General features: G+C 53.6%; 1 protein-coding gene across 1 annotated transcript; it reads left to right on the plus strand.

Moving 5' to 3' along the window:
- Nucleotides 1-25529, plus strand: LOC114708693 (myosin-6-like). The gene is given in 39 exon segments (XM_028892156.2): nucleotides 1-65; nucleotides 595-745; nucleotides 1152-1369; nucleotides 2104-2247; nucleotides 2471-2627; nucleotides 2713-2740; nucleotides 3001-3112; nucleotides 3356-3448; nucleotides 4168-4231; nucleotides 4451-4549; nucleotides 5044-5147; nucleotides 5240-5378; nucleotides 5764-6032; nucleotides 6327-6497; nucleotides 7632-7941; nucleotides 8753-8823; nucleotides 9086-9177; nucleotides 9264-9383; nucleotides 9526-9649; nucleotides 9855-9991; nucleotides 12426-12681; nucleotides 12832-13074; nucleotides 13246-13422; nucleotides 13686-13831; nucleotides 14095-14185; nucleotides 15967-16356; nucleotides 16700-16826; nucleotides 16917-17035; nucleotides 17346-17542; nucleotides 18095-18278; nucleotides 18417-18582; nucleotides 18696-18820; nucleotides 19588-19896; nucleotides 20278-20481; nucleotides 22402-22527; nucleotides 22635-22910; nucleotides 24198-24293; nucleotides 24965-25099; nucleotides 25450-25529. Coding segments are annotated over 37 exon segments (5826 nt in total). The 5' UTR covers nucleotides 1-65; nucleotides 595-745; nucleotides 1152-1168; the 3' UTR covers nucleotides 25474-25529.
- Nucleotides 25530-26535: the final 1006 nt, after the last annotated feature.

Below are 26535 nucleotides of genomic sequence, written 5' to 3' on the forward strand. Positions count from 1 at the left end.
CACGAAACAGGATATAAAGGAGCTGGAGCTTTGAGGGACGTCAGACAGAGACTTCTCCAGCCCAGGTAAGAGGGAGCTGTGGGTGGGGGCTCTCCAGCCTCACCAGACTTGTTTCCACCTAGAGGGAGACTGCCTTCCCTGGGAGTGGGGTTCAGGTCAGTCAGGGATCTGCTAGGAAGTCTTTCTGCCAGCCTTGGAAGTTCCCCGGCAGGGAGGGGTTCTGTAGGAAACACCAGACACCCCTTCCCTCACACACTGTCTCCTCCTGTGGATACCTGCTCCCCTTGGTCTGGTTTTATCTCGCCTCTTGGTTTTCAGCAAAGATCTGCCCTGATCATGCTTCTCTGCTGTCTGTCTGTCTGTCTGTCTGCCTTGCCTTCTTGTGTGCACTTCCTTTCCCACCCATTTCTCACTCCATCTTTTTTTCCCTTTTCCTTTTTATCCTTCCCTTTTTTTTTTTTTTCTATGTCACGGTGCTGGGAATCAGACCCAGGGTTTCATGCATAGTAAGTAAGTGATCGACCAGGGAGCCACAGCTTCAGCCGACCAGTGTCCTTTCTTATCTGCCTCCCTCTCTATCTTGACCTGTTCTAGCCCAGTCAGGATCTCTGAGTCCATCTCTCTCTCCACCAGCAGCCCGCATCTGCTGCTCATCTTCCTGCCTGCCCGACGGCTGCACCTCTGTGGTGCCTTGTTCCAGCTGCGGTTCAAATTCTTCGGGATTCTCTGTGAAAAGCTTAGCCAGGTAAGAATGCCCCCAGTTTCCCCTGCAGACAGCAGGTCATGATTCTCCCAGAAGCCAGGCTGCCAGACCTCTCTTTCTTCCCCCAGCGGCCCAGGACCCTCCCTTAGCAAACTCTAGCAACCCCAGCTTTGGGAAAGGGGTCAGGGTGGAGTCACCTGTCGTGGGAACTAAGGAGCCTGAGAAAAGGGTTCTGGTGCAGAGAACCTCCTTCAGGTGACCTCAGAGTCCAGGAAAGCGGAACTCTTCAGGGTGGGGGAGGCGGGCACTTTACATGGAGCTATGCTGGGAGAGCCACAGGAGCTGGTATAGGAGAGGCAGGGCAGGGGTCGAGAAGAACAGAGGAGGCTGCACACAGAAGCCTGGGCCCACACCAGGAATGACAGGCCCCTCCTGTCCCCCTCGTCAGAGCTTAAGAGAGACAAGATGACGGATGCCCAGATGGCTGACTTTGGGGCAGCGGCCCAGTACCTCCGCAAGTCCGAGAAGGAGCGCCTGGAGGCCCAGACTCGGCCCTTTGACATCCGCACAGAGTGCTTCGTGCCTGACGACAAGGAGGAGTATGTCAAGGCCAAGATCGTGTCCCGGGAGGGTGGCAAGGTCACGGCCGAGACTGAAAATGGCAAGGTGTGTGCCACAGCGGCAAGATGGCAGCATGGGGGGCAGGGGGGCGAGGGGGGGGGCGGGGGAGTCGGGCAGCGTTGGGAAAGGGGTCGGGTGGAGCCACCTGTAGTGGGAACTAAGAGCCTGAGATGAGGGTGAGAACGCCCTTGGGAACCCCAGCATCAGAACCCTCTCAGGGGACCTAAGCAGGCGCACCAAAGTGTCACCCAAGAGATGCTCTCTTGCCAGAAAGGAGACCTGCATGGACGATGCCTTCCTCCTCAGGGAGGGCTGTAGATGAAGGACGCAGGTACAGCATTAAGAGCAGCTCCCCTTTCTGGCAGCTACATCCCTCTTGTCCGTGCCTCAGTTTCCCCCAGTTGGGGTGTTCAGGAGACAACCCAAGAGTCACACACGACACAGTGTACACAGATTCTGGATCTTCTAGTCCTCAGCTTTGCCTTTATATATTTAAAGCATGGGCGTAGAAAACAGCCGATCACTGGGCAGGGTCGGAAGCCAGCAAGAGAAAGGAACCCTAGAATATCTTTAGAGCACGGGCAGGAAAATCACCTGGGGCTTGAGTCCTAGGGGAGTTAGGGGCAGGAAGCTGGGATCCTTGTCACCTAAGAACCCGGTGAATGATGCCAAGAAGGGCTGTGTCCTGGGAAGAGAAAGAGCACAAGGCTGGCAGACGGGATCTGGCAAGAGCCCATGGGACGGTGGTACCCATCCTATCACCCGCTCTCCCTCTCTAGACAGTGACCATAAAAGAGGACCAGGTGATGCAGCAGAACCCGCCCAAGTTCGACAAGATCGAGGACATGGCCATGCTCACCTTCCTGCACGAACCCGCAGTGCTGTACAACCTCAAGGAGCGCTACGCAGCCTGGATGATCTACGTGAGTGGCCGCTACACGCCGCAGAGGCCTCCACAGGCCAGGGGACTCACAAAGACGGGGTGGAAAAGCTCCCCAAAGGCCCATTCGCCTCTCTCCCTGACCGCCCCCCTAAGCTGCAGAGTGAAGGGAGCCAGCTGACGTGGCCGGGGATGCCTCTGCCGGCCCCGACTGCCAGTCCCAGGCTCCCCTTATCAACCACACACCGGCTTTGTCTTCCGCTCAGACCTACTCAGGCCTCTTCTGCGTCACCGTCAACCCCTACAAGTGGCTGCCGGTGTACAACGCTGAAGTGGTGGCTGCCTACCGGGGCAAGAAGAGGAGTGAGGCCCCGCCCCACATCTTCTCCATCTCTGATAACGCCTATCAGTACATGCTGACCGGTGAGCCTGGTGCCCCGGCCTGTGTCCCCTCCTCCCTAGTCCCCGCCTAGCCCCAACCCATTGCCTCTCCTCTCCTCTCTTCCAGATCGGGAGAACCAGTCCATCCTCATCACGTGAGCAAGCACTATGCCTCCACAGGGGTTGTGGGTGGGGATGCCCAGGCTGACCCCTGGGGTACAGGTGGGAAGGAGAGCTTTCCAGGGTATAATTGCAAGAGTATGGGGAACTGGGCTCTTTTAAGAAGGCAAATCTCGGGGTGGGGGTGGGGGTGCTGGGCTCTGGTGGCCTGAACTAGGAAAGGAAGAGTGTGGAGAACTCTGCATGAACAATAGTGTGGGATTCCTGGGTTCTGATCGTCCCTTGTTGCCTCAAGTGGAGAATCCGGCGCAGGGAAGACTGTGAACACGAAGCGTGTCATCCAGTACTTTGCCAGCATTGCGGCCATAGGGGACCGTAGCAAGAAGGACAATCCCAATGCGAACAAGGTGAGTGTGGGTCACAGGCTCCGCAGGGGAGATGCAGGGGGCAGAGCAGGGCTTGTGAGTGTCACTACAGATCCTCCCGGCAGCACACACGTGCCTGTGTGTCCTGTGATCTGTGTGTGGTCTGAAGACTCACCACCCATCCAACCCCACCCACTCCTGGGGATCAGAGTAGGCATCCAGCCAATCAAAACCTTCTAGAAGTGAATAGTTGATGAACCCCTCAAACTTCTGCTTTTTCTGCAGGGCACCCTGGAGGACCAGATTATCCAGGCTAACCCCGCTCTGGAGGCCTTCGGCAACGCCAAGACCGTCAGGAATGACAACTCCTCCAGATTCGTGAGTGATCCTGGACCACTACCAGATGGTCTCATCCAAACTTGTCAGGAAAATGGGAGTTCTGTCCTGCCAACAATCAACATATTTGGTTGATTGTGTCACCCCTGAATTTGGATATCATTAAGCACATGTGTATGTGCGCACACACACACACACACACACACACACACACACACACACACACACACACACAGCAAACCCTTCTGACCCGACCTGGCTCCTTGAGTTCTGGGAACCCAGGAAAGAGATCCAAACTGTCCACAGATGTGGCAGAGTTGACGTGGGCCATATTTGAAATCTCTGATGAGCATTTCCCAAACGTTTTCACTTTGGTCTTGAGAGGAAAGACACACTCTGGGGCCAAAAGCCTGAATTTCTACAGGCTGAGCCAGTCACCAACCTCCCTGAGCCCAAGCCCTTCACCTGTGAAACAGGGGTAACGGCTTCTGCCCCACAGAACACTGCCGGGTGACGTGGGGCGAGGTGACAGGTACAAACCAGGCTTTGACACGGACTCAGGCTGGCTGCTGCCCTCCCCGCAGCCTCTCGCCGGTATCTAGGAGTGAACTGTCTTTTCTTAGTTTTACTGATGCTAGACTACAACGCCAAATAGACCCTTTACTTCTAGAATCATCCAGGGCCTTCTGGGTTGGGCTAAAGCCCCAGATGTGATGCCATGTTTCTGCGCAGATCCTTCACTCTGTCTGGTCTACCCACAGGGGAAGTTCATCAGGATCCACTTCGGAGCCACTGGGAAGCTGGCTTCTGCAGACATAGAGACCTGTGAGTACCCTCCACGCCTGCTCCCTTCCCACTGCACGGCCCCATCTCCTCGGGGGGCCCCCCGGTCTTCTGCCTAGATCTCTGCCCACTCGTGGCTTTAATAGTCTTTACTGAAACCAGTCTCTCCTGGGCGTCTTCACCACCCTGTGGGAGCCTCTTGCTCTGATCCCTACCCTTTTGCTGACTCACCTCTCTCCTCTCACCTCCTCTTTTCCTCAGACCTTCTGGAGAAGTCTCGGGTGATCTTCCAGCTCAAGGCTGAGAGGAACTACCACATCTTCTACCAGATCCTGTCCAACAAGAAGCCGGAGCTGCTGGGTAAGGCCAGCCTGACCACTGCCCATGTCTTCCCCCGAGCCTGCCCATGGGGCTCCTCCCCTGGCTCTGTCCAACCTCTCTTTCCCCTCTTTCCTCTGCCCCTCTCTTTCCCTCCCTCCTCCCTGCTGGTCTTCCCTCTCTTCCTCCTCCTCCCTGCTGGTCTGTTCCTCTCCTGATGACTGTCAAGTACCTTGCTCCTTACTTCGCTCTCTTCCCTGCGGTTTCTCTCCTCCCCCTTTCCTCCCTTCTCTTCACACACTTCTTGTCCCACGTTCTCCTTCTTCCTTTTTACTGGGGCCTGGGGGGCTTCTTTCCTGGTCCCTCCCGCCCCGAGTTTTCACTTCTTTCGTATTGGCTCATTGGCCCTCACTGACTGTCCTCTTCTCTACCTCCTCCCTGTCCTGTTTTTCCCCACTCTTTCTCCATTCTCCCCTCCTTCCCCTTCTCTACCTCCTTCTCGCCCTTCCCCACCTTGCCCTCCCTGCTTGGCACAGACATGCTGCTGGTCACCAACAACCCCTACGACTACGCCTTCGTGTCTCAGGGAGAGGTGTCTGTGGCCTCCATTGATGACTCCGAGGAGCTTTTGGCCACTGATGTGAGCGAGGAGGCTGGAGATGCCTTTGGGGGGTTCTGGAGAGCTCCTGGATCACCCTCCACCCACCCTCCACATCTCTCCCTTTGTCCCAGAGCGCCTTTGACGTGCTGAGCTTCACGGCAGAGGAGAAGGCGGGTGTCTACAAGCTGACGGGCGCCATCATGCACTATGGAAACATGAAGTTCAAGCAGAAGCAGCGGGAAGAACAGGCGGAGCCGGACGGCACCGAAGGTCCAGGGCTGAGGGAACCGGGGATGCTGCATGGGCTGAAGAGGCCTGTTGACCTCACTCACATGCTGAACACAGTCGCTAGGGACTAAGTCTCCCAGGCTGTGCCCAGCGGTTCTTTCAACAAGCCTTAAGGAATTGGGTTGGCAACAAAATTGTTTGGACCATCATACAGAAAGTAGGAGGAAACTGGGAAGACTATGAGAAACAGTTGGTCAGTGTCTTCACGCAGGCAGACTGGAGAAACTGAGGCTTGTGGGACAGAGAGAGGGAGGGAGGGATGGGGTGGGACAAGGCCTTGGCAAGTGGACCCAGAGCCCAGTCAGAAGTTGGTTGGGACTGGGAAGGGACTGGGACTGAAAGCACTTCCACTCTCTCTGTCACTCAGATGCCGACAAGTCCGCCTACCTCATGGGACTGAACTCAGCCGACCTGCTCAAGGGGCTGTGCCACCCTCGGGTCAAAGTGGGCAACGAGTATGTCACCAAGGGGCAGAGTGTCCAGCAGGTGTACTACTCCATCGGGGCACTGGCCAAGTCAGTGTACGAGAAGATGTTCAACTGGATGGTGACCCGCATCAACGCAACCCTGGAGACCAAGCAGCCACGCCAGTACTTCATAGGTGTCCTGGACATCGCCGGCTTTGAGATCTTTGATGTGAGTCTGGCAGCCCTGGCCTGGGACCCCACTGGTCCCTCACCCACTCACCCACACCTTCAGTCCCATGTGGAGGGTCAGCCGTGGGCCAGGCACGGGATGGCAGTGGGGATCGTGGAGTGACAGTCAACCCCTGTCCCTGCCCTCAGGAGAGGCTCTCCTGTCCCTGTCATGACCTGGGAGGGGACCAGCCATGCCTGTGCTGGACTCGGGCAGGTGTGTGGCACAGCTCTAGGCTGAGCCTGATGGCCACTCGGACCCTCAGTCGGCCTGACCGGCTGCCACACCCTCCAGTTCAACAGCTTCGAGCAGCTGTGCATCAACTTCACCAACGAGAAGCTGCAGCAGTTCTTCAATCACCACATGTTCGTGCTGGAGCAGGAGGAGTACAAGAAGGAGGGCATCGAGTGGGAGTTCATCGACTTCGGGATGGACCTGCAGGCCTGCATCGACCTCATTGAGAAGGTGTGTCCGGTCTCCACTATCAGACAGAGTAGTAGGTCCAACCTTTCTACCCTCAGGAAACTACAGTCCCCAGAATCCCAAGCTGCTCCCCAGCTGAGCTTCACCCACTGTGGCGAGGTCATGGGCACCCACAAGTGCTGTCCTCCTTCCTCAGACTTTGAGGAAAGTTTGTTTTCTTGTTCCACTATATGACAGTCACCTCCCAGTGACTCCCGACCCTTCTCTATCACATAAGGAACATCATTCATGGAAAGATCCTAGACAGAAACTGGAAATGTCTGCTCTTCTTGCTTGCTGAGAAATAACCAATTTCCAGCCGGTCTCCTCGGGAGACGAGTGTTCGCTGTGCCATGATGATTTCCTGCATCAAAGTGCCTCGCCCTTTGCTACAGGCCAGAGCCCAGTATCTGACCTGCATGCAGTCGGTCACTAGCCACTGAAAATGGGAACTTCCCACAAGCTGAGTCATTACTTGAATTCTAGACCAAGGCTCTCATCTTCCAGAGACCACAGAATCCCCTAGACTGTGGGGGAGGCACATGCCTCAACTTCACCAAATTCTTAAAAGAGTTCTAGTCTCAGAACCTAGATCCCCCCCCCCAGCCAACCCTTGAATTGACAGGGGTCTGGCTGCCTCTGTAGCCTACCTAGTTCTGTGGACACACATCTGTCCCTAGCCTTAAAAGGAAGCTTTTTCTAGTCTTTGCAGGCCTTGAGGGGAGTGATTAGGAATTGCATAGCTATTTTGTTATTGGGGGAAAGAATTACATGGGGTAGCACCAGATGCAATTGGATATAGGGTAATTAAGAATATTGTCAGCCAGGCAGTGGTGGCGCACACCTGTAATCCCAGCACTTGGGAGGCAGAGGCAGAAGGAGCTCTGTGAATTCGAGGCCAGCCTGGTCTAGAGAGTAAGTTCTAGGATAGCCAGGTCTGTTACACAGAGAAACCCTGTCTCAAGAAGCCAAAAAAAAAAAAAGAAAGAAAGAAAAGAATATCATCTTCCTATCTTGAGCCAAGAGGTTCCGCCCAGGCATCCTTCACCACGCTAGCAATGCGGGTCTGTGGAGTCTTCTTGGCAGAGTGTGGGAGTGTAAACAGGGATTCTTTCTCTCCTTGGTCTACGCTCTCAGCCCATGGGCATCATGTCCATCCTGGAGGAGGAGTGCATGTTCCCCAAGGCCTCAGACATGACCTTCAAGGCCAAGCTGTATGACAACCACCTGGGCAAGTCCAACAACTTCCAGAAGCCTCGCAACGTCAAGGGGAAGCAGGAAGCCCACTTCTCGTTGGTGCACTATGCGGGCACTGTGGACTACAACATCATGGGCTGGCTGGAAAAGAACAAGGACCCCCTCAATGAGACCGTGGTGGGCTTGTACCAAAAGTCCTCCCTCAAGCTCATGGCCACACTCTTCTCCACCTATGCTTCTGCTGATGCTGGTAAGGGGGCAACCCCCACAGTGGGCCGGGGTCCACAGGTGTGGGGTCCAGAGGCAGCCGCCGGGCCCAGCCAGTCCATCTCCACTCCCCTACTTTGCGCCATGGATACTGGCACACATGTCTGCCTCCCGAAGGCTGAGAGCACCTGGCGGTCAGCAAGGGTGGCACACACATTTCTGTAGATGCCCAGCACAGAGCAATACACAAAGGAGCTTTTAATGCACACGGAGAAGATCGCTGAACAAAGGGTAGGACAGATGAGCCCCCGGTTCAGAGAACAGAGAAAACAGGTGTGGTTTGAAATGACCAGGGCGAAGTCGAAAAAGAGAAAATGGAAAGAGCGTGAAGGTGGGGTTAGGAGAGGGAAGAACAGGGCCGTGATAGTATTTTCTGAACTCCAGGTGAGCTGTTTTACAGGCTTATCTTAGCCAGCACTCTCCCCAGCTTTTAGAGGTGGTTACTTCCACCCTCGTGGGGAAAAGTTTGCCCACAGTCACGCAGCCCTTGAGGACCAGAGCCCTGCCCTGTCCTGCCCCTGCCCCTGCCCCGTGCCCAGGAGTGCCTGTGGTTTTTTGTTTGTTTGTTTGGTTGGTTTTTTGGGTTTTTTTTTTTTTTTTTTGGTTTTCCGAGACAGAGTTTCTCTATGTATCTTTGTGCCTTTCCTGTAACTCACTTGGTAGTCCTGTCTGGCCTCGAACTCGCAGAGATCTGCCTGCCTCTGCCTCCCGAGTGCTGGGATTAAAGGCGTGCACCACCACCGCCCTGCGAGTGTTTTTAAGTTCTTATTCATTGGTCCTTCTCCTGTTGCCAGGCGACAGTGGTAAAGGCAAGGGAGGCAAGAAGAAAGGTTCATCCTTCCAGACAGTGTCTGCTCTCCACCGGGTAAGAAGGGCCCAGAGATTCCAGAACACCTGCAGTGGGTAGGCTGGGGGCCTTTAGGCTGTAACTCTATCCTGATGCTCCGAGTGTGGGAAGGAAAGAAGCCAGTTACACGACCATTTCCTTGGTATTTGAACACTGTCTGAGACTGAACTCACTCTGCTTCCTGGGGTGGTTCTGTTGATGGGACCTCTGGAGCCCAGTGCTCAGGGGCCCAAGGGAAGGTCCTCATGGCCCCCGACTCCCCCACTCTACGCACATCCAGGAAAATCTGAACAAGCTGATGACAAACCTGAGGACCACACACCCTCACTTTGTGCGCTGCATCATCCCCAATGAGCGGAAGGCTCCAGGTGAGTGGGCCACGGGAAGGTTTTCGTCCGGGGAGGCTGCCTGCCGTCCACTTACCTAGAGGCTGATTCCCTTCTCCCCTGCTGCCCCAGGGGGTGATGGACAACCCCCCTGGTCATGCACCAGCTGAGGTGCAACGGGGTGCTGGAGGGCATCCGCATCTGCAGGAAGGGCTTCCCCAACCGAATTCTTTACGGGGACTTCCGCCAGAGGTGCGTAAGGGTGCCCCAGGGCTCAGCGAGCCAGGGGTGGGCTGACTTGGTGGGTGTGGGGGGGTCTATGGTGGCCCTGGAATTCTGTAGGCAGAGCAGACCCACACAGAATGCAAATGACTCTGAGAACTTCCCTCCCAAGGTACCGCATCCTGAACCCAGCAGCCATCCCTGAGGGCCAATTCATTGACAGCAGGAAAGGGGCCGAGAAGCTGCTGGGCTCCCTGGACATTGACCACAACCAGTACAAGTTTGGCCACACCAAGGTGAGTCGGGAGCTCCACATAATGGTTGCAGAGCAGGTGGCCATGCTGAGTGACACAGCTGGGACTTTTGCATCCCCACACTCAGCCCTCGGATGCACAGGTGACGGGTCCCCGGGAGCTCACTGGCCAGTCTTTCCCCCACCTCTACCCTGGTCACCCTCCTCTGAGGCTGTGCCCCACGCTGGTGCTACCCACTTGCCCACAGGTGTTCTTCAAGGCGGGGCTGCTGGGGCTGCTGGAGGAGATGCGTGATGAGAGGCTGAGCCGCATCATCACCAGAATCCAGGCTCAGGCCCGAGGCCAGCTCATGCGCATTGAGTTCAAGAAGATAGTGGAACGCAGGTGAGGCCGAGGGAAGGGAAAGGTGAGAGGCAGGCATAGAAGACCTGGGTTCAGACCCTGGCTCCACCGCTCGCTAGTGATGTGATCAGGCTGCAATAGGGTTCATTTTGAACCGTTGTTTTAAAGGCTCCAAAGACACTTTAAAGCACTGGCTTAGTTAAGAAGTCTGTAGATGTATAAACTAGTACAAGATTTTGAAAAAACGTTTTATTCTCTTTTTAACATACTTAGTTTTCTTAAAAAAATTAGATTCATTTATTTATTGGGGAGACGCCATGTCACATACATAAAAGTGAGAGGACAGCCCACAGAGTTGGGTCTCTCTTTCTACTGTTTGGGTCCAAGGACTCAAACTCAGGTCTTCAAGTTTGCAGCTTTCCGTTTTTTTTGTTTTTGTTTTTTTTTTTTCTTTCTTTCTTTCTTTTTAAAGACAGGGTCTCTCTGTGTAGCCCTGGTTTATGTTACATTTATTTGTTAATTTCGTGTGTCCATGTGTAGGTGGCATGTGTGTATATGTGTCTGTGCATGAGCCATGGTGCAGATAGAGGTCAGAGGGCAATCTGCAGGAGTCAGTTCTCCGCGTCTACTCTGTTCAGATCCAGGGACTGCACTCAGGCTGCGAGGCTGGACAGCCACGGTCTTTGCATGCCGAGCCATTTCGCCAGCCCTGGTCTCCTCTTTAGAGATGAACTATCGTGTGCCCTTAATTTTTTTTCAAGTTTTTGACAAATTCATACATGTATACAGTACACTGTAATCATACTCACCCACTGCCCCTCCCCCAACACCCCTTCTTCTTCCTAACTAGCCCCCTCTTGCTTTCATGTCTTTATTTTTTTTTTGAATCATCATACTTTAATCATAGTTTTCCATTCCACTCCTGAAGACAGTCCCACAGAGAAAGCCCTTCACATCTACACCATGAGAAAAAAACCAGTTTTCATAGAGGTCTTAATCCTAAGAGCAGAGACCTGGAACAACCTCAATTTCTGTCTAAAAGGGAGTAGCTAAACCGTATTCTAGTCATTTGGTGAAATACTACAAAACAATGAAAATGGCTGAACTGCAACTACATGGTACGAACATTTGAACTTTAAAAGCATAAGTCACTTAGGGAACAAAAGCAAGTCATACAAGCCACACTCAGTATGACACAGTATTTCTTTATAAAGCTCAGAAATAATAAAAACAGAAATGCATTTCAAATTTTTTTTTAATTTTTGATTTTGTTTTGTTTTGATTTGTTTTTTGAGACAGGGTTTCCCTGTGTAGCAGCCCTGGCTGTCCTGGATCTCACTGTGTAGACCAGGCTGGCCTCAAACTCACAGAGATCCTCTTGCCTCTGCCTCTCAAGTACTGGGATTAAAAGCATGCACCACCATGCCCTGCTCAGAAATGCATTGTTTAAAGTTACTTTTGTACATTGTTAAAATACTTTTTCTGAAGAAGTAAGGAGATGAGGAGCTGAGGGAAATGACTCAGGAGGCATTTACTGTGCAAACCTGAGTGCGTAAGTTCCATCTCCAGCAGCTACATGAAAACCCAAGTGTGGCTGCATAAACCTGGGACCCCAGCGATGCGGGGTACAGAGACAGGAGGCTCACTAGGACTGGCTGGAGACCAGCCTACCTGAACCGGCAAATCCCAGGTTCAGTGTCTCCATAGAATAAGACAGAGAGGGACAGAGACACCTAATGTCCCCCTCTGGCCTCTAGGCACACATGGGCATGCACACTCACACACATGTGTCTATATACAACACATGCACACACACAAATTTAAAAAAAAAATGGAGACCATGTCTCACTGTGTATCCAGGGCTGGCTTGGAACTCACTATGTAGACCAGGCTGACCTCCACAGCAATCTACCTGCTTCTGCCTCCTGAGCGCTAGGATAAAAGGTGTTCGCTACCACACTCAGAAAAAAGAAATTTTTAAGTAAGAAAATGAAAACCAAGATGGACAGAAGCAATGGCTGCTTCTAGTAGAGGCCCAGGAAGCGTGGAGGGTGGAGCACACTGCTAGCTCCATGTCTGGAGGCTCCATCCCTTCATGGGGTGGGTTCACAAGCAGTCATCTTGTTTTTATACTTCATGCCATGCACATTACAGGCATGCTGAGATGTGAAGTGCTACATAGTCTGTAGCTTATCTGAAGGACTCCTGAAAATGAAGCAGTGAGCACAGGAGACGCTCTCTGCTCCTGCCCCAGTAGGGGAGTGCACACCACCCTTCTGTTGAAGTCACTAAGTCATGAATCCCCATTCAGTGTAGAGATCCTGGCTTGGAAGGACACACGCCAGTGAGGCTACAATGCCCCTTGTCCTTGCTGCCTACAAACCTGCTTAGGTGGAGGAGGAGACCAGGGCAACTGATAGCATGACTGAGGAGACTTCCTCCTACCGTTCTTCCTGATTCCACACTTTGTTGTCAGGGATGCCCTGCTGGTAATCCAGTGGAACATCCGGGCCTTCATGGGGGTCAAGAATTGGCCATGGATGAAGCTCTACTTCAAGATCAAGCCACTGCTGAAGAGCGCAGAGACGGAGAAGGAGATGGCCAACATGAAGGAAGAGTTTGGGCGAGTCAAAGAATCACTGGAGAAATCTGAGGCTCGGCGCAAGGAGCTGGAGGAGAAGATGGTGTCCCTGCTGCAGGAGAAGAATGACCTGCAGCTCCAAGTGCAGGCGGTGAGGCTTTCCCTTCCCTCTTTCTCTCTGTCTCCTGGATTATTTCCCATCTCATCTCCAGAGTCTAGGAATCCAGAAGCTCCAGCCCTCTGAAAGACCCTGCATCTTTGCTCTCTTTAATCATTACTTCTTCTCCTCCTCTTCCTCCAGGAACAAGACAACCTCAATGATGCCGAGGAGCGCTGCGACCAGCTGATTAAGAACAAGATCCAGCTGGAGGCCAAGGTGAAGGAGATGACCGAGAGGCTGGAGGACGAGGAGGAGATGAACGCAGAGCTCACTGCCAAGAAACGCAAGCTGGAGGATGAGTGCTCGGAGCTCAAGAAGGACATTGATGACCTGGAGCTGACACTGGCCAAGGTGGAGAAGGAGAAGCATGCCACAGAGAACAAGGTGAGGCCAGCTTCCTCGGGTTCAGCCCAGGTCTCCTGAAGGTTTCCAGACCAGAGCATGGGCCTAGCTGGTAGCATCTTTATAGGTGTCTCTGGGATGATATCCTTTGACCCTAAAAGCAATGTGGTGGGTTTTTTAATTAATTTATTTTAATTTATTTTTTTTTGGCAGGTTAAAAATCTAACAGAGGAGATGGCTGGGCTGGATGAGATCATCGCCAAGCTGACCAAGGAGAAGAAAGCTCTGCAAGAGGCCCACCAGCAGGCCCTGGATGACCTTCAGGCCGAGGAAGACAAGGTCAACACTCTGACCAAGTCCAAAGTCAAGTTGGAGCAGCAGGTGGATGATGTAAGTAGTAAGAGCCATGCTCCACCTCTCTCAGATCGAGACTTTGTAGTCAGTGCCTAGAGGTGAGGAATCCTCCCCATCTAAGGTCTACGACCCCAGGAGCTCTTCTGTTCTCGGTGTTTCCTCATCAGCCATATCGCTGAGTCTTTGTGTTTCCAGAAAGTTCTGTGCAGGCTTGAGTACCAGGCTTGGATTTCAGGTTTAAGACATACACTGTGGATTTCGGCCTCTCCTGCATTTATTTATTTTATTTTCTCCACCAGCTGGAGGGATCCCTGGAGCAGGAGAAGAAGGTGCGCATGGACCTGGAGCGAGCAAAGCGGAAGCTGGAGGGTGACCTGAAGCTGACCCAGGAGAGCATCATGGACCTGGAGAATGACAAGCTTCAGCTGGAAGAAAAACTCAAGAAGTATGACCCGTGGTGGGCAGGAGGGGCTGACGAGGGTAGCTGGCCTGGTAACCACGGTGCAGAGTGCTGGATTTCCACTGGCTTGGCTGCCCCGAGCACAGGGGAAGTGAGAGCCATCACCCCCACCCCCCCATCCCCCCACCCACCCCCACACCATCAGTGTCAGGGCCAGGATTTCAGGGGGCTGGTTCTGGCATAAAGCAATAAAAGAAAACAGGCCCGGAGGAAAAAAGATCACCAGTCACATGTCCCTTCTACTCCAGGAAAGAGTTCGACATTAATCAGCAGAACAGTAAAATTGAGGATGAGCAGGCCTTGGCTCTTCAGCTGCAGAAGAAACTGAAGGAAAACCAGGTGACCTTATCCCTGTGTGACCAAAGGGGATCAGAGCCTGGAGGCTGTGGGGGCTGCTTAAGGTTCTAGACAACATTTGGGACTCCGGGCGGTCTAAGACCCAAGCATTCCTCAATACAGGAAGACTAGCCCTCCCATCATTGAGCAAGAATGTGTCATCTTGGCAAAGCTGTTTTGGGGGAGAGTCACACCTAGAAATAGGGCTTCTTTTTCCCAAGATGCACTCTGCCTGATGGACGTTCTGCTCTGGAACAATTGAGAGGACTCAATTCTCCCCTGATCCTCTCTGTTCCCCTCTGTAAACCTTCACGAAGCCCCTTCCCATAGCCTGCTCGGCTCACAATCCTCGGGTACTAACCACAACCTCTGACACAGGCTGAGAACCCATAGGCATCCCTGAAATGAAGTTCACTCCTACCTCCCGGAGCAAGTCACCTACCCTCCCTCCCACTCAATGTTCTTCTCACAAAGGCAGGAAGGCTGTAAACGAAGGCTTACCCACATCCATGTGTGGTTTGTCCCCTCATCTTCTTGGATACACTTTCCTGGTTTTAGGCAGAAGACTGAGCCATCCTCAGGGTCTTCTGCCACAAGTCTGGGCAAGTGGTTTGGCCTCTTGGAGACAATAATGCTGTTATCCTCACCAGGTCTTGGTACTGGGCTACAGCGTCTCCTTCTCTGCTCAAGTCCAACCTTCTCCATTTTGAGAGTAGAGGTGTAGGTCTCCTCTCTCCCACCCAGGGTCCACTCTGGGTCATTTAAGTTGTCCATCACACCAAAAACTGGGGTCCCACAAATCATCCCTACAGAGACAACAGGCCAAAATGCTAGGTGGGGCACTCTCCAAATCTAGTCAAGACCAAGATGAAGGCTACAGCAGTGAGGTGGGGGATGGAGAAGAGGGAACCTTGTGGGCACATACCTGGCTTGGAAAGGAGCGATCAGGCTAAGCTCAGGCCTGAGCATAACTAAGGAACCCACGAAGAACAAGGAGGGCATGCAATTAGACTTCATGGTTGACTCAGATAATTAGAACAGTATTTGATTGTTCTTGAGGGAGCTTGCTGCAAACGTTTGTAAAAACACGAGCACTTACTTCCCTGCTTTATGGTTAGTGGAGCAGAGTCAGGTGAAGCTGGATTCTTTGAGGTTCATAATCTCATGAGATTCCCCCATCCCCCCAAACACGGGTCCTCAGTGCTTAGGCTGCAGGTGCTCAAACTGAGTCTCGGGTGCTTTTAGGAAATCCTCAAAACTTGGACATCAGCTGAATTCCTAATGACGGCCAGTTCATTCTAGGGTGCTTAGCAGTACCACCTTGATTCTACCTACAGCTGCCATAGCATCCTCTACCAAGTCCACACAATTAAAAATGTCTCCAGGCTCCGGGCAGTGGTGGCACATGCCTTTAATCCCAGCACTTGAGAGGCAGAGAAAGGAGGGTCTCTGAGAGAGGCAGAGACAGGAGGATCTCTGTGAATTTGAGGCCAGCCTGGGCTACAGAGTGAGATCCAGGACAGCCAGGAATTGCCAGCTGTGCCCAGTGGCTGAAAACCAGTGCTAGAGATTTAGTACCTGGGAGCCTTTAGAGCCCTGGGGCGGGGGGCCTCCACGGAGGGGTCCAGGAAGCAGGTCTGATCCTCCGTGTCCCTGGGGCGGGGCGGGGCGGGGGCCTCCACGGAGGGGTCCAGGAAGCAGGTCTGATCCTCTGTGTCCCTGGGGCGGGGGGCCTCCACGGAGGGGTCCAGGAAGCAGGTCTGATCCTCCGTGTCCCCGGCCAGGCCCGCATCGAGGAGCTGGAGGAGGAACTGGAGGCCGAGCGCACAGCCAGGGCCAAGGTGGAGAAGCTGCGCTCAGACCTGTCCCGAGAGCTGGAGGAGATCAGCGAGAGGCTGGAGGAGGCCGGAGGGGCCACGTCCGTGCAGATCGAGATGAACAAGAAGCGCGAGGCCGAGTTCCAGAAGATGCGGCGGGACCTGGAGGAGGCCACCCTGCAGCACGAGGCCACAGCCGCGGCCCTGCGCAAGAAGCACGCCGACAGTGTGGCCGAGCTGGGGGAGCAGATCGACAACCTGCAGCGAGTGAAGCAGAAGCTGGAGAAGGAGAAGAGCGAGTTCAAGCTGGAGCTGGATGACGTCACCTCCAACATGGAGCAGATCATCAAGGCCAAGGTGGGCCCTCTCGGCTGCCTTCCCCTCCCCCTCACAGCGGTGCCTTCCCGTCCTCTCTGCCCTCTCTTGTCATTCCATTCCCCTTTATTCCCCGTTGGTCTTCACCTCCTGTATGCCCTGCCTCTCCATAGCCTTCACCTACGTTTTTCTACTCATCTTCCCTCGATCCACGTCCCCTCCTCAGACTGAGTCCCTTCTGCTCTGACTATGTGACCCCGCGGCTTGTCCCTCTGTGCTCTCTCCATTTCTTGTCTTCCTCTGCTCTGGGTCCACACGACCCCTCCTCCCTGCCAGTCCCGGCCCTTCCCACATTCCCCTTCCATCTGCTCCTTACTGCCCAAAGGCAAACCTGGAGAAAGTGTCTCGGACCCTGGAGGACCAGGCCAATGAATACCGAGTAAAGCTGGAGGAATCCCAGCGCTCGCTCAATGACTTCACCACTCAGCGAGCCAAGCTGCAGACGGAGAATGGTGGGTGCCCCTGACCGTGCCCTAGCCTGCCCTCGGCAGGGCTTTGGTTGCCCCATTCCATGACCCAAGAGCCCTTCATTCCACCTCCAGGAGAGCTGGCGAGGCAGCTGGAAGAGAAGGAGGCGCTGATTTCCCAGCTGACCCGAGGCAAGCTCTCCTACACCCAGCAGATGGAGGACCTCAAGAGGCAGCTGGAGGAGGAAGGCAAGGTGAGGCCCCATTGACGACAGTGGCACAGGCTTGATGGCATCCCTGGACGTGACGTTAACTCCAGAGATGCACCTGGAAGCCAGAGACAGTCTATTAACCTGTCTCCCTATTAACGGACCCTCGAGGTCACTTAAGGACTCCTTATTTGTAAGGGAGAGAGGTAGGCAAATGAAAATCACTCAAAGACACCGAGAATCCACTTCCTTTGGGCGAGTCTGGACCTTGACCGACGTCAATAGACATAAGAATCTAGGGAATGGGGGCGTTGGGTTTGCCCCACTTCCTTAATGAATGCCCACCTCTTCCCAGGCCAAGAATGCCCTGGCCCACGCACTGCAGTCAGCCCGGCATGATTGTGACCTGCTGCGGGAACAGTATGAGGAGGAAATGGAGGCCAAGGCCGAGCTACAGCGTGTCCTGTCCAAGGCCAACTCAGAGGTGGCCCAGTGGAGGACCAAGTATGAGACGGACGCCATCCAGAGGACCGAGGAGCTGGAGGAAGCCAAGTGAGTCCACTGACACTCCCACCTGGATTTGCAAAGAGGAAGGAGCAGAGCATCTGATATGATGACAGGCAGAGCAGATGCAGGAAAGAGCTTTGGAGTGGGAGAACAGAAAAATGGGGAGGCCTGGTGAGCAACAGAGGCATTTGGTAGAAAAGCCTGACTCCTGCAACCTGTAAAGGACGCACATCTGGCTGGCCCTGATTTATTTCCTTTGACGGGTGAGCTTTTGGCCCGGGTTATACCTGATACTCACGTATAAGACGAGCAAAAAGCTTGTTAGTCAGAGGAGCTATCATCATTCAGCCTGGGGGTATTCGGCCTGGGGGGTGGGGGCAGGCACTGCCACCCAGATTGCTGTGTGTATGGGGGAGCCTGAGCAGCCTATGCTAGAAGATTCTACGCACCAGCAGCCTCACCTCCTCTAGGCTGGGGTTCCAACATCTCAGGGAGCTGTGGGGAGAAACTGGGTCTTTTTTCATCAAAACTGGGAAGAAGGGGATCATCTCAAGGCCTTGTTGCTCCAAGTATAGTCACATACATTCCCCTGGACAGGAAGAAGCTGGCCCAGCGGCTTCAGGATGCAGAGGAGGCCGTGGAGGCCGTCAATGCCAAGTGCTCCTCCCTGGAGAAGACCAAGCACAGGCTGCAGAACGAGATCGAGGACCTGATGGTGGACGTGGAGCGCTCCAATGCTGCCGCCGCTGCCCTGGACAAGAAGCAGAGGAACTTCGACAAGGTAGCCTCGGGGTGGGGCGGTGGGCAGTGTGCATGGTGATGGTGGGGTCTGTGCCAGCTCAAGGCCAGGGCAGTCTCCTTGGAGGCAGGGGAGGGAGGGGCCTGGGGCAGCTCTGGGCAGTGTGCCCCTGCCCTACAGATCCTGGCAGAGTGGAAGCAGAAGTATGAGGAGTCCCAGTCAGAGCTGGAGTCGTCCCAGAAGGAGGCGCGCTCCCTGAGCACAGAGCTCTTCAAGCTCAAGAATGCCTATGAGGAGTCATTGGAGCACCTGGAGACCTTTAAGAGGGAGAACAAGAACCTTCAGGGTGTGTGAGCCGAAGGGGCCGGGAAGGGCCACAGGGATGGGGAAGGGCCGCAGGGAAAGGTGGACCTCGTGGCAGCACCGGAATACTGATCTTTCTGGTCCTCTGATCCTCAGAGGAGATCTCAGACCTGACTGAGCAGCTGGGAGAAGGGGGGAAAAATGTGCACGAGCTGGAGAAGATCCGCAAGCAGCTGGAGGTGGAGAAACTGGAGCTGCAGTCGGCCCTGGAGGAGGCTGAGGTGAGGGTTTGACTCTCCAGTCTGTCCTACTGTGCCCGACCTTACAGGAGTCACCCTGGCCCACAGACAAAAATCCATTGGTTCCCGTTCTTAGTAGAAGACCATGGACCCCGTAACCATGACTGCCTCCAAAGCTAAGGCTTTCACACCGGACAATGCCACGGTCCGATTTCAGGGCAGAAGGCTTGCTTCCCAGTTGGAATCTGGCCATCCTAACGACAGCTCACACAGCTGGGAAGGAACAGAGGCTCCAGGGTCAAAGGACCTGGGTTTGAACCCCGCCATGAGACCGTCCGTGTGCCTTGCTGGCCTCATCTGCGAGGTGGAATTAATAACACACCTCACAAGATTGTGTGTATGATTATTATTATGAAGGTGAAGCGAGATAACACAGTCAAGAACTTGTTAAATATTAGCCGCTGTTACTGTGCATTGCTAAGAAGCTGGGACGGCCCCAGACTGGGGCTACAGAAACATAAACCTTTTCTATGATTTTTTCCCCTTGGTGGGTCAGGAACTCCTGCTGTGTTAGTCCCAAAGGTCTGGTGACTGAGAAGTCAAATTCTTTCCTTTTCAGAGGAAGGTCCAGGAGTGAGGAGGCCCTAGGCGTCCAGTACTTGCTCTCCCACAGCAGTCTGGGTACAGGGCCTGTCAGCACAGCTGCTTTCTTGGCCACAGCCGGGTTAAAGTCTGTCATCCTCTCATCCCCGACATCCCACCTAATTCAGCCCTGATTACTCACCTTTGACTCCTCCCCCGCTTTCCAGGCCTCCCTGGAGCATGAGGAGGGCAAGATCCTCCGCGCCCAGCTGGAGTTCAACCAGATCAAGGCAGAGATCGAAAGGAAGCTGGCAGAGAAGGACGAGGAGATGGAGCAGGCCAAGCGCAACCACCTGCGGGTGGTGGACTCCCTGCAGACCTCCCTGGATGCAGAGACGCGCAGCCGCAATGAGGCCCTGCGGGTGAAGAAGAAGATGGAGGGCGACCTCAATGAGATGGAGATCCAGCTCAGTCAGGCCAATAGAATAGCCTCAGAGGCCCAGAAGCACCTGAAGAATTCCCAAGCCCACTTGAAGGTAACAGGGGCCAGGGGTCTCAGAGGTGGTGAGTATGAGTGTCCAGAAAGATGCTAAAGGTCTAGGACCATATCATTCTGACCCAATCTTGTCCGATCTTGGAAGCTAGGCAGGGCTGGGCTTGGTTCACACTTGAATGAGAGAAGGACAGGGAATCACAAATATGAGAAAGTAGGAGCCGCATACCTCCTGGATTTGTAGGTGTGAGGAACAGTGTGCTCTGGACCAGTCTAGCCTAGGACTAGAGAATAATGAGATAGGTACTTATCTTACTGTTGACAAGAGGCTATTGGATGGGGTGGGGTGGGGTGTGCCAGACCCAAAATGGGAGGTTCTGATGGCATGGAGTCTAGGCCCTTTCCCTTCACACCTTCTCCATAGGACACACAGCTCCAGCTGGACGATGCCCTCCACGCCAATGACGACCTGAAGGAGAACATCGCCATCGTGGAGAGACGCAACACCCTGCTGCAGGCAGAGCTGGAGGAGCTGCGGGCTGTGGTGGAGCAGACCGAGCGATCCAGGAAGCTGGCAGAGCAGGAGCTGATTGAGACCAGTGAGCGGGTGCAGCTGCTGCACTCCCAGGTGAGGGGGTGCCCTGTGCAGAAACCCACTGGGTGTCGGAGCCCAGGATAATTTTAGAGCAAGTCAAGCAGGATTGCAAAGTATCTCATTTCTTGGGTCAACTCTCGTCTGTTAGTAGCAGCTAAGAAAACTAGTATCTTGAAGAGGAATAGGCTCAGAAACAAAGTATGTTGTGACTGAGTGGCGATGTCTGTGAGTCACAAGTCTGGGGGCCACGGACTTCATTTTGTCACCTGATGTTCTTGATCAAGAAGGCAGCCTCCAGCTTGTTTTGTAAAGACAGGAGCTCGGGAATTTTTTTTTTTTTTCAAGACAGGGTTTCTCTGTGTAGTTTTGGTGCCTGTCCTGGAACTCACTTGGTAGACCAGGCTGGCCTCGAACTCACAGAGATCCGCCTGCCTCTGTCTCCCGAGTGCTGGGATTAAAGGCGTGCGCCACCACCGCCCGGCAAGCTAGGAAATTTAAAGATATGTAGCTCGGGCTGGAGAGATGGTTCAGCAGTCAAGTGTGTTTACTGCTCTTTTGCAGGACCCAAATTTGGTCCCCAGCACCCAAGTCAGGTGGCTCACAATGTCCTATAACTCCGCCTCCAGAAGACCTGATGTTTTTGGCCTCTGTGGGCACCTGTACTCACATGGGTATATTCACATATGCACACACATATACCCAGATTTAAAAAAAAAAAAAAAACATTTTGAAGAGCCATAACTCACCTTCCTGCCAGGCAAACTGTGGGGAGGACACCACTTTATACACTTCCATTGTATCCGGTTCTACTCGACATGAGTGTGCCAAACTATTGCTGTGTCTTGTGGGTGTGATTTTTGTTTCGTGATTCAGCATATGTGTAAAGGACACCATCCACTGACTGACTGTGTCCTCTTCTTTAGTCAGGTACACTTTTCTCTAATTATAACCATTTCTAGTTATTTTTCCTTAAAATCTTTCCATTTCCCTGGTAACACTGCCCTGTCCCGATACACAAACATATTACTAAAGCACTCAAGGGTGAAACTCCAGACCTTGGGCTGTTTGGAGCCTTTCTTCAGAGCTGAGTAATTTCCTGGACCATATCCATTCCCATAAGGAAAGGAAAAGTAAGGAATATCCTGAAAGTTAGGCTTGTTTAATTTTTATTTGTGCGGTATATGCGTGTTCGTGTGTGCACGTGTGTAGAGGCCGGAGGTCAACAATGGGCGTCTTCCTCTACGGTTCTCCATCTTATCTTTTGAGATAAGGGAGACCTGGCAGGACAGGCTGACGAGCTTCATCTGTCTCTAAGCTTCCCCGCACTGGGCTTACAGATGTGGGCCACTGCCATGCCCGCTTCCACATGGCTTCTGGGATCTGAACTTAGGTCCTCATGTTTGCGTGGCAGGTGCTTCACTGAGACACCTCCCCAGCCTTAGGCAGCTGCCGCTGCTGCTGCTCCCTCTTCTTCAACTTCTTCTTCTTTTCAATGACCCTTTCTAATTTTCTCTGAACAAAAATACGGAACCAAGCAATAAAGTATGTAAAGACTCATAGAGGTCCCCTAGTGAGAACTTACTCAGGATCCAAGGAGTTTGCTTTACCCAGCAGGGCTGCATAAGGAGATGATTTGACCATGGACTGGGGTACCATGTGTTTGGAAGGGTCTACACTTGGCTGTGCAGTTGGCTTTGATCTAGCAAAAGGGAGGTCTTTTGCCCTGCCCCCTTGGCATTGTTATAAAAAGCCCTTTTGAAGAGACAGAAGGGGCCGGTGGATTTTGATCCAGGTCCTCCCAAAGCTATCCTGTGTTTCTGTCTGTCTCCTCTCCACTATCTTTCTATCCAAAAGTTTCTTATTCCTCTCTCCTCCTCATAGGAACCCTTTAAAAGGTGGGAGCTGGCCTCCCACAAAGGTGTGTATTTGATACTTTTCTCTATTCATATCTAGAACACCAGCCTCATCAACCAGAAGAAGAAGATGGACGCAGACCTGTCCCAGCTCCAGACTGAGGTGGAAGAGGCCGTGCAGGAGTGTAGGAACGCAGAGGAGAAGGCCAAGAAGGCCATCACAGATGTGAGTCCCCTCCCCTGCCTACCCACTCCAGGCCAGCATCTCCCCAGCCTGCACAGTGAGCCCGCGAGGACCTGAGCAGACCACGTGCCCTCTTCTCCCGTGCACAGGCCGCCATGATGGCGGAGGAGCTGAAGAAGGAGCAGGACACCAGCGCCCACCTGGAGCGCATGAAGAAGAACATGGAGCAGACCATCAAGGACCTGCAGCACCGGCTGGACGAAGCAGAGCAGATCGCCCTCAAGGGCGGCAAGAAGCAGCTGCAGAAGCTGGAGGCCCGGGTTCGGGAGCTGGAGAACGAGCTGGAGGCTGAGCAGAAGCGCAATGCGGAGTCCGTGAAGGGCATGAGGAAGAGTGAGCGCCGCATCAAGGAGCTCACCTACCAGGTTCGGCAGATCAAGATGGCGGGCTTTACCGGCCCACCTCTGGGCTCAAGCAGGGCCCTGCTGTGCTGGGCCGTCACTCATTAATGCCAGCCACCTTTAGATGCTTCTCTGAAGTTTCTCTGACAGGTTCTGGAGGCAGTTCAGCTTGAGCCCAGGGGTTTTTGCAGGAAATGGAGACCCCCTACTTCCCCAAAACTATTTCACTCCATGTTTCCCCAGGTTTTTTAGTATTTCAGAGTACTACAGTGAAAGCTTCTGACTAGTCCAAAGAGTCCCTCCACCCTGTGCCAGCCAGACACAAAGAAACGCCATATGGCACTTTAGGAACAAGAGTCAGTTCACAGGAGAAAACAGAGATCTTCTGTGTAACTATGAGGAGAACTAAGGGAAGCCAAGGCCTTAGAACAGCACCTCAGAGTGTCTGAACTCCATCTGCACAGCTGAGATTGACCATTGACCTGCTAGTCTCAGTTCTGGGAAGGAGATGGGTAAACTGGTCCATTTAAGAAGGGGATACAAGAGGCACAGGGTAAAGACTGATTACCTATTGTGGACAAAAGTGTGGTGGCGCCGGGCGGTGGTGGCGCACGCCTTTAATCCCAGCACTCGGGAGGCAGAGGCAGGCGGATCTCTGTGAGTTCGAGGCCAGCCTGGTCTCCAAAGCGAGTTCCAGGAAAGGCGCAAAGCTACACAGAGAAACCCTGTCTCGAAAAACCAAAAAAAAAAAAAAAAAAAAAAAAAAAAAAAAAAAAAAAAAAAGTGTGGTGGCATCCTAGAACATCAAATGACGTGGAGACAGGAATGACCAAGGGTCACTGGAGCCGCTGACCTTGCTGCCCAAATTCTGGCTCTGAAGAATGTGCTGGAATAACGGGCTGTGTTAATTAGGATAATCTAGACAATGATAACCCTAGCTCTTCCTTTGCTTTCTTTACTGTTCCCCCACTGGTCACCTTAGAACCACTGGCCGAAAGTGTCCATGTTGCTGCAAGGGGATCTCTGTTCACCAGACGGTGGCCAGATAGACCCTAACCCTCCATATGACCACATGAAGAAGTTCCCTGTAGCTCTGAGAACCTCCCCTCACAGCACCCCAACCCTCTTTGATTTGTGGGTCCCCGACTAAAATTCCCTTTGACCTACAAAGAGAGACCGCACCCCCTTGACGGCCACTGGAGGGAGAAGCAGCTGAGGCCTGGGGAGAAGACCAGGCTGAGGGAGGAGGGGCTGATGATCGCATTTGCTCCTCTCCCCCAAAACTGGCTTTTCCTTCCCACCCACCTCCAGACCGAGGAGGACAAGAAGAACCTGCTGAGGCTGCAGGACCTGGTGGACAAGCTGCAGCTGAAGGTGAAGGCCTACAAGCGCCAGGCTGAGGAGGCGGTGAGTTGATAGTTTGCTCTCCCTCTTTTATCAACACCCCTGCTGGTGAGAGCCAGGGAGTGTCTGCCACCGTGGGGCCCAGACAAGGCTCTGCTCTAACCTACAGCTCAGCCATGTGTTCTGCATGTCTGGTATAAGCAGAGCTGGATTTAGTACCCCGGGTTCAAAAAACCAGTGCGGCGTGTGTCCTGCCTGCGTCTGCCCACCAGCTGCTTCCAGTCAAGACCATGTGAGGGAGTAGAGACAGCGCAGAGGACAGGAAAGGGCCAAGAGAAGGAACCGGGGCTGAAAGGGAGCCGAACTAGACACAAAGCAAAAGAGAAGAGATCTGGGCAGACAGCAACCTGTGGGTGTGGTGTGGATGAGCGCAGCTGTGCAGAAAACTCCCGGCTCCACAGGCATCTGTCTGAGGCCAACCGGAATAGATGCCGTGAATCTGGATTCTGAGGGGGTGAACCCGTGCCGGGCGGCACGGGTTCATTCCAGGCAGTGGGTGGCCATGAGGGGTTTCAAGCACGGAACAAGTTTGAGGAGGGTACCAAGCAGGACATTCCTGGGAGGGCTACTGTAGGAAGTATGTGATCATACTTGATCAGGGACTGGGACCGTGAGATTCTGGGAGTCCATGCTTCTTCTCACCCCATCCTCCCGTCCCTTTTATCTGCTCCTAGGAGGAGCAGGCCAACACCAATTTGTCCAAGTTCCGCAAGGTGCAGCATGAGCTGGATGAGGCAGAGGAGAGGGCAGACATCGCCGAGTCCCAGGTCAACAAGCTGCGGGCCAAGAGCCGTGACATTGGTGCCAAGGTGGGGCCCTCCCCTGAAACTGCTAGTCACGCTCTCACCAGGATGTCCCTGCATGCATGATGTTCTGAACAGCTATGTGTATGTCCCACATACATCTAGACTTGGAGAATAGGCAATATGCACAACCTGAGGGTCTCACAGACACCTAACTCTGAGCATCCACTCTCCCACTCACAGCAGCCCTAGATCTGTATTCCAAACAACCAGCATCCCTATCATGAGACTTCAAGATCCCCGAGGTTTAAATGCCCCCCTTTCCAAAGGCGTCTTCCTAAAGCCACTGAAAGCTCTAGGGATTCCTCCTCAGACCACTTTGCCCATTGCCCTCATGCCTCTTATTCCTTTCTCAGCAGAAAATGCATGATGAGGAATGATGCGGCCTGAAGAACCTTGCTGTTGCTAGCCCACAATAAACACAAATACCCGATTCTTCCTGTCCCCGTCGTCCTTTCTACCAGCTGTCCACCTGAGGTGGGAATTTTGGTGGCCCCAGAGGAGGGTGGTGAGGCCACGGCCTCAGTGTCAGAGCTGTGGGATCAAAAGCACCCCATATCTGTGGAGGAAGAGACCACGAGAGAAGTGAGGTGCCCCCGTCCCAGGGAGCACAGCTGTGGTCCCAGCTCTGCGCTGTCAATTGCACAAGTCAAGAAACGGAAAAATTTCAAAAGTGGGGGAGAAACGAAAGCCGGGTGCGAGGACCCAAGCCTATAGTCTCAGCAGGCCACAGGAGGTGGAAGCAAGAGGCAGGCTCAGCTAGAAAGCAAGGTCAAAGCCAGCCTGGGCACTGTGAGACCCGACCTCCAAAGCAACAAAACAACAACCCCCTCAAAGAGTAGGGAGAACAGAGACACCAAACAGGCAAGCCGACTCCAGACACAGGGGCATGGAAGTTTGGTGCGGAGGTGGAAGCCATCCTCAGCCGCTCCACCCCTGAGCTGGCAGAAATTAGAGTTGTTCCGGGCCGTGTGTTCTTTCTAAAACGAACTCCCCACTGACGCCAAGAGGGTGCTGTGGATGGAAGCGCAGGAAACTGCTGTGGGATGCTCGGGAAACCGCTGAGGCCCCGCTCTATCCGGCTCCTTAGACGGAGCCCACAGGGCGTATCTTCCCACCCCCAACATCAGTCCTAGCCTCTGTGAATCAGGCCTCACCATGAAGACATTCCAGGATTCAAGTACCAGATAATGCTGAGCCCAAATCAGTGTGGGGTATGGACCAAACAGGGACAGTCCTCGCTTTGTATTCCCTCACACAGACAGACATGGGTGCATGTACAGACCCACAGCTGGGTACGAGTCCAACGGCCCCATCCCTAGCTTCTTGGCAGACTAGACACACAGCTGCTTGGGGGAGGGAGCTGAGATCTGCTGGAATGCAAACCCATGCCCCCTTCTGGGAATTTGGGCAAGGTTCTCCAGACCCCTTTCCCATCTCTT

This window comes from Peromyscus leucopus, chromosome 9 (genome assembly GCF_004664715.2).
Source record: "Peromyscus leucopus breed LL Stock chromosome 9, UCI_PerLeu_2.1, whole genome shotgun sequence".
Taxonomy (NCBI): Eukaryota; Metazoa; Chordata; class Mammalia; order Rodentia; family Cricetidae; genus Peromyscus; species Peromyscus leucopus.